The 7,570-nt window shown below is 50.5% G+C and overlaps 2 protein-coding genes across 2 annotated transcripts in view; one reads left to right on the top strand and one right to left on the bottom strand.

Annotated features, from left to right (window-relative positions):
- Positions 1-3,024: 3,024 nt before the first annotated feature.
- Positions 3,025-5,235, bottom strand: ZNF575 (zinc finger protein 575). The gene is made up of 3 exons (XM_023518997.1): positions 5,175-5,235; positions 4,597-4,759; positions 3,025-4,083 (listed from the first exon to the last, which is right to left on the bottom strand). Exons 2-3 carry the CDS (start codon positions 4,706-4,708, stop codon positions 3,377-3,379), a joined length of 819 nt encoding a protein of 272 aa, XP_023374765.1. The 5' UTR covers positions 4,709-4,759; positions 5,175-5,235; the 3' UTR covers positions 3,025-3,376.
- Positions 5,236-5,773: 538 nt separating this feature from the next.
- The window catches only part of ETHE1 (ETHE1, persulfide dioxygenase), a 27,812-nt gene continuing 26,015 nt past the window's right edge, over positions 5,774-7,570 (top strand). Inside the window, exons 1-2 of the mRNA XM_023518996.1 lie at positions 5,774-5,975; positions 6,255-6,369. Coding sequence (XP_023374764.1) covers positions 6,362-6,369 — 8 coding nt within the window. The 5' untranslated portion in view covers positions 5,774-5,975; positions 6,255-6,361. The remainder of the gene's footprint in view (positions 5,976-6,254; positions 6,370-7,570) is intronic.

Here is a 7,570-nt window from a genome sequence, read left to right as displayed (position 1 = left end):
GCCTTAGCCGCTTGAGCCACAGGTGCTGAGCCCAGAGGTAGTTTTGAGATCTGACCTTTGCATAATCTTTTGGACATTTTAAACCCTTTCCCAACTTTCACCTCATCAAACAACTGAGGGCTATCAATGTCACTCCTGTCCTTCCAAGTCCTTTGCTTTTTCATCTTCTAAAGTGAGGGTGGCATTAACCTCTGCATTCACTTCTTCCTTCATCCAGTCACACTCCACGCTGGTAACTCACCGGATTGGTTCCCTATTGGTGCTGCAACAAATTACCACAAAATCAGTGGCTTAAGACAGACATTTATTATCTTAATAGGTCTGGATGTCTGAAATCCAAAATGGGTATCACTAGGCTAAAAATCAAGGTAGGCAAGGCTGCAATCTTTCTGGAGGCTCTAGAAAATAAACTTTTCTTGTCTTTTCCAGCTTCTAGGTGGTTGCCCACATCCATTCCCCTTTCATATTCAAAGCCAGCAATGGCCACTTGAGTCTCACATCATGTGTCACTCTGATATTCTGTGTCATTCTTGCAATAGGGGTCCTCAAACTTTTCAAATAGTAGGCCAGTTCACTGTCCCTCAGACCACTGAAGGGCCAAACTGCAGGCTCCAGGATGAGTCAGCTGTTAAGCAGGACAGGCAGTGGCAGCAAAAACACCCAGCAGGCCTGATAAATCTCCTAGGCAGACCGCATGTGGCCCGCGGGCTGTAGTTTGAGGACACCTATTTTTGCACATTTAAAGATCATTCTGATTACAGTGAGCCCCCTAGATCTCCTGGGATCACCTCTCCGTTTTAAGTTCAGCTGATTAACAACATTAATTCCTTATCCTATCTTAATTCTCCTCTGCCACAGAATACATTCAGAGGTTCCAGGCATAAGGATCTGAATTTCAAGAGGCCGTTATTCTGCTTGCCACACCCACCACATGTGAGACACTGGGGACGCAGCATGAAAAATCAGACACAGTCCCCAGTCCAATGGGGTTGACATTGTACAGCAGGAGAGGGTTTGATGCAGCCTCCAGCAGTGGGAAATGCTATGAGAGTACGTAAAGAATAGTGGGGACAGGGCAATGGCAGGATGGAGTAGTTTAGATGGGGTGACCTGGAAGAAGTAAGGAAGTATCTGGGGGAGCCCTTCTAGGCAGAAGAAAAGCAAGTGCAAAGACCCAGAGGCAGAGGAGTTCTGACATGTTTGAGGAACAGCAGAGTGGCAGGCTGTGACGAGATCCAGGACCCACCTGGACTCAGCCACTGCCCCATTGTTTGGTTTCAAGGTATATCCCACCTCGCCTGGCCTCATTTTCCTGATCTGTACAAAGTGTGACCAGAGCAATCCTTCAAATGAGTTTGTGTCCTTGAAACTTTGCTGGTGGCATGGTTGCTTTGGAGAGACTCCCAGGACAGGTTTCTATGTAAACTGCCAGCTTTGGAGGAGTGGAATCCTTACCTCTCCTTGAACCTTCCCCATAACATCTTAGAGTAGATTACAGTACAGCAACCTGCTCAGTTCTACCTCTTACATCTGATATTTTCTGTACACTTTCTCGTTCCATTCTTCACAACTTTACGATCTCAGCGCCAACATTACCACCTCAGGAAGACCCTTCCTAAACTCCTTTGTGTAATAGGTATATTCTTACAATACTATCTCTCTTCCACAATAGTTGTAACTTTACATTTGTTTTTGGTCAAATTTATCTGTCTTTTCATCTGTGATTTATAGTTTTTTCTGTTTGTTTCTTAAGGATACCTTCTCTTCGGTGATTACTAAGATTATTTTCCTTTATTTCCATCTAAATGTTTTAGAATTTTGCTCTTCAAATTTATCTCTTTAGTCCTATGTTGCACACTCATTTTATAGTGGGGGAAACAGGGCCACAAAGAGCAACTGGCTGCCCAAGATGATGCTTTTGCCCCCTTAAAATGCCTTATAACAGATCTCCGTTTTATAGCTAAGGCATCCAAGTCCAGAGAAGTGACAAAGGTTGGCCAAAGCCCTAGAACTAAAAGAGTAGGTGAGGAGGCCAGGCGCAGTAGCTCACACCTATAATCCCAGAACTCTGGGAGGCCGAGGTGGGCAGATTGCCTAAGTGCATGGGTTCGAGACCAGCTAGTGAGACCTCGTCTGTAAAAAAACAAAAAAGCCAGGCATTGTGGTGGGGGTCTGTAGTGCAGCTACTTGGGAGGCAAGAGAATTGTTTGAGCCCAAGAGTATGAGGTTGCTGTGAGGTATGACACCATAGCACTTTACCAGGGGGTGACAAAGTGACAGTCTGTCTCAAAAAAAAAGTAGGTGATGGGTGGCGCCTGTGGCTCAAAGGAGTAGGGCCCCAGCCCCATATATTGGAGGTGGCGAGCTCAAGCCTGGCCCCAGCCCAAAAAAAAATGTAGGTAAGGAATGGCTCTGAAGCTTGGGCATTTAAATGTTTTTTACACTGCCAGTGGTATATATACCCCCCCTTTTTTTTTTGAGAGAGAGAGAGTCTTAGTATGTCACCCTCAGTAGAGTGCTATGGTATCACAGCTCATAGCAATCTCGAACTCTTGGGCTTAAGCAATTCTCTTGCTTCAGCCTCCCAAGTAGCTGGTACTATAGGTGTCTGCCATAACACCTGGCTATTTTTTTTTTTTTGTAGTTGTTATTGTTGTTTAGCAGGCCCAGGCCAGGTTCAAACCCTCAGTGCCCACTTAGCTACGGGCACCAAGCTTATACTCTTTGTTTTTGCTGTTACCACTTAGTACATCTTGCTAGGTGATGCTTTTGCCTCCTTAAAACACATCCCCATGTCTTTCTATATCAGGACACAGAGCACTTTTTTCCTATAGTGGTAAATTACATTTCATGGCTATAATTCATGAATTAGTCCCCTATTTGTGGCACTTCAGTTATTACTGATCTTTGGCCACAACCGCCACACTGCAGTGAACAGCCTTACCTTTATGCCTTTTTCACATGTGTGAGCTTATAGAATAAATTCCTACAAGTGGAATAGTTGAAACAAGCATGTGTGTATTTACATATTTTAGATAAAGTCATATGGTCAAAATGGAGATACCAATTTAAATTTTCAGCAACAATAAGGAGCGAGCCTTTCCCCCCACAATCCTCAGTAACCTAGGGTACTAGCAGACTTCTTACCTTTGTCATATAAGATGTGGGTGGGGAGAACCAGAGGTAGTACTGTCAAACCAGATGGATCATTTGGGACCCACTGCTAAAACTGGTTGACACCTTGCCATCCCCAAAGCACGTGAGCAAAGAGTTCCTTAGTCTTCTAAATTTGAGCCCAATATCAATGGCCAATTTGTCCTTGCCAGTTATCTGGAACAGGAAAGCTCCTATAGCCGGGGTTAGAAATCCCGCGTCTTCATTGACTGGACCTGGCGACAGAGGGGGCTAGTGAGAGAAGGGGACAGCTCTCTCTCTCTCCCTGGCCCTCCACCTGGTGGTGGCTGCGTTGATGAAGGAGCAGGAGGCGTCTCTGGCCAAAGGCCTGGCCGCAGCTGGAGCATCCGTGTCGGGTGGTGACCTGGTTGCATGGCGCTGTTGGAGGATCGTGACATAGGCGATGGGCGGCCAGCTTGGAAGGAAATGAGAAAGCCTTGGGGCAGTGCGGGCAGGGATAGGGGCGGGCGTCTGTGGCGTGGTGCGTGTGGCGGTGGGCCGCCAGCTTGGAAGGGTAGCAGAAGGACTTGGGGCAGTCGGGGCACGGGTAGGGGCGGGCAGGCGCGTGTGTCCAGAGGTGAGCCGCCAGCTTGGAGCGGTGCCCAAAGGCCTTTGGGCAGTGTGGGCACAGGTGTGGGCGGGCACCACTGTGAGTGAGACGGTGGGCTGCCAGCTTAGAGGGGTAGGAGAAGGCCTTGGGGCAGTCGGGGCACGGGTGGGGTCGGGCGCCGCCGTGTGCTAACCGGTGTGTGGCCAGCTTGGACGGGTATGAGAAGGCCTTGTCACAGTCCGGGCAGCGGTGTGGGCGTTGGGGCGGGGGCCGCCGGCAGGGCCGGGAAGGCGTGCCCACGGATGCGATGGGCCGCGGAGCCAACTGACTGGGCTTCTGCGGTGAGCCCTGGTGGAGAACTGGGGGACAGGAGGACTGGTGGGGTTCAGGAAGCTGCCAATGCCCTGGGCCTAGACCAAGTTCTATCACCACTGTGATTATTGAGGGGCCCCTCAAAGTGTATCTGGGGACCTCAGGTGTCAAACTGAGATTCCCCAGTGGCACGTTTCTGCTCCCCCTCGCCACCCCCTCCCCGCCGCCGTGCATCATCCTGAGGGGCTCTAAAGGGTTACCTTCCTGGGTACCCTGCTAAGGCATCCTCAAAGCTAATGTATCCGTTTTAGTATTTTCTCAGTGATCACCCTGAGATCCCACGTTATTCCCGTTTCTCTGTAGTTTGAGCCCCAGCAAATGATCGCTGAGAGTCCCCCAAAGCCACATGGAGAGTTCCCCAGAACGTCGCATTTTGGGGGATCCTAAATGGTCATCACCCTGGGCCCTCAAACTTTTACCATTAGATTCCCCTGAAATGTGATTCTAATAGCCCCCATTCCTGGAAAATGCTCCTTACTCACAGGTAGGGCCACTTTCACCTCCTCCTTTGGTCACCAATTTCTTGTCAGTCAATACCCTGGTGGGCCTGGCCACGGACTCCGCGCCTCGCTTCAGCATCTTGCTGGCACAGGAACCTCGGGGGCAGAGCATGGGACAGAGGATGACGCCGTGATTACCAAGCTGATGAGGCTGATGTTGGGCCTAGAATCGGGAGTCAGTCTGTTTAGGAGTGGGGTTTGGGGCGAGGGCAAGCAGAGCAGGAAGGTGGAGCCTAAAAACACGCAGAGCCGGGCTATGCAAATATAGCCAGAGTCAGACCTTTTGCAAATTAAAACCCAGGGTTGGAGCTTTTGAGCAGAGTAGGCGGGGCCTCTACAACTCAAAGTCAGAGGCCATACACAGCGCGCAGCGGGCAGGACCACTAGATCCCACCCTGGCCGCGGTATCTAACACGGAATCGGCGGAAGCATGCTAGTAAAACCAAAGTCTCTGAGCTCTGCTACTTAGACCCAGGGACCGAGCTTTCAAGCGAAGTGGGCGCGTCTTTTCCCACCGTCCCAGGGGAGGGGCCCATGCTCACAGTGGGCGGGGTTTCGTGTCGAAGAAGGAGCTTTACCTGGCTTTTTCACTTAGTCTCAGTCCATTCATGCCGCGTCAAATGCGATGTTATTGCAGCGAAACTTGATCCTGGCGTGGAGTTGGGGCTGTGGAGGATAGAGGGGAGACCTGGAGGAAAACACAGAAGGAAAGTAGCGTGAGTTGTGATCTAGACACCCCTAATGGACTTTCCCCCAAACGTCCGCGACTCAATGCAACATTCGGGCACCAATGCACTCTCCTAAGGCTCAGGCACCAGTGCAAAGTCCCTCCCAAACCTAGGCATCCGGACCCTAAATGATCCCACTCCAAGAGATGCCTCCTGGCATCAAGCTCTCAATCCATTTAGGTGCGGAACTCCTGTCCACTCACCTGCAAGACGGCTCCTCCCCGGGGGCGGGGCTCCTCCCGCCCCTGTCGGAACCGCGCCCACAGCTGCTGCGGCCTCAGCGCCGCCCTCGAACCCAGCAGAGCTGCCCAGCCTGGGCGCGCGCCCGGCGATGAGGGAAGAGAGGCGAGGGAGCGCGCGCGAGCTGCTGGGCCCAGCCTCTTTTCCAATCCTTCCTCCCACGCTGGAGCGCTGGGGCCGTCAGCACGCATGCCCAGTCGCGGCCAGTCGCGTCTGCAGAAGAGAAGACGGAATCCAAGAAGGTGCGGGACGCTCTAGGCCGGCAAGTTCGTGACCAAACGTGAAACTACCGGCTGAAATGCCCGTAGGGTAGTGCACAGCTGGTTGCGGGACCTACGGAGGCTGACTGGAGTCAATCGCGTGCAAGATTAACACGAACTGCTTTCGGAGATCAATGAGACTGCTCCCAGCGTATGCACCCCTCTTTTCATGTCCTTCTTTTCGAGAATTCCCCTGAGCCTGAGTTCCACCTCCAAAAACAGTTTCCGGAGAGCGTAGTCCGTTCCTCCCTTCAAGGCATTTGCAAAAAGTCTAGACATTACTTGGAGAGAGGTCGGGGGCGGGACTCTGGTCTTAGAGGGAGCTGGTGCCTAATCAAAAGGCTCGTCATTTGCATAGTCCTCCGGTACGCTTCACCATTGGGTGATTTAAGATTCTCAGTCACCTCCCCCTCTACCTCCTTTTCCGCAGCTAGGGTAGCCCCGAGGTGCCCAGGCTTCTGGTGCCAGGCCCAGGATGGCACGCAGTTTGGCATTCTTCCCAGGTGGCGACAGTGCACTGTCCTGCTCATTGCCAGAATGACCCTGTAAGTGCCCAGAAAAGTCCTCTGCTTGGGTGGGTCTCTAGTGTAATAACCCACAAGGTCTGGCGATCCCTGGGAGCCGTGGAACTCATTTAGCTGGTTATTTGGACTCTGGAGCCACATTACCTGGGTAACTGGTTTGGAATCTTGGCTCTGCCACTTTCCAGCTGTGCGACCTTGGGCAAGTCATTTCATCTTTCTGGGCCTCCATCTCCTCATCTATAAAATGGAGAGTTGCTGGAATTAAATACGATAATCAATGGCAAGTGTTTAGAATACAAAGTGCCTAGAATGCGTAATAAATGTTATCAATATACTTTTTGTTTTGTCTCGGCACCTGTAGCACAGTTGTTATGGCGCCAGCCACATGCACTGAGGCTGGCAGGTTTGAGCCTGGCCGGGGCCAGCTAACCAACAATGACAACTGCAGCAAGAAAAAATAGCCAGGCACCTGTAGTCCCAGCTATTTGGGAGGCTGAGGCAAGAAAATCACTTAGGCCTAAGAGTTTGAGGTTGCTGTGAGCTGTTGACACCAGACCACTCTACCGAGTGCAACATAGTGAGACTGTCTCAAAATATATATATATAATATATACATATATATATACTTTTTGTTTTTACTATGCATTAAACTAGGCCTCATGAGGTCAGAGTTGTTCTGAGAACAGCTGCACAGACCTCAAAGTAGGAAAGAGTATGCTGTGTCCAGGGGGTCTTCCCTACTATGTACTACCATGCTCCACACTGTGGTCTTCTTGCACATGCCATGATCAGCTCTACCTCAGGGCCTTTGTACTAGCTGTTCTCTCTATTTCCAGTGCTCTTTCTCTCTCTCTTGCCTGAATCCCCCCTCAGGTGTCAGTTCAAATGTTAGCACAGCAGACATCTCCATCCCTCTGTTGTCTTTTTTCCCTTGTATGAACTTAACACTATATACCTGTCTTCTAGAATGCATGCTCCATTAAGATCGACACTATCTGTTCGTCTGTCCCAGGACAAAGCTTAGCACATAGTATTCTATAAATCTGTGTAGAATAAATATTTTAAAGAATTAACAACCAGGGAGGCTCCTGTGGTTGAACCTACCAAGAGTGGTGGGTTCAAGCCGGGTGTTGTGGTGGGCACCTGTAGTCCCAGCTACTCGGGAGGCTGAGGCAAGAGAATCACCTAAGCCCAAGAGCTGGAGGTTGCTGTGAGCTGTGAT

Source organism: Otolemur garnettii, unplaced genomic scaffold, assembly GCF_000181295.1.
Source record: "Otolemur garnettii isolate 467f Iridium unplaced genomic scaffold, OtoGar3 scaffold00152, whole genome shotgun sequence".
Taxonomy (NCBI): domain Eukaryota; kingdom Metazoa; phylum Chordata; class Mammalia; order Primates; family Galagidae; genus Otolemur; species Otolemur garnettii.
This window is presented reverse-complemented; position numbering and strand designations above follow the sequence as displayed.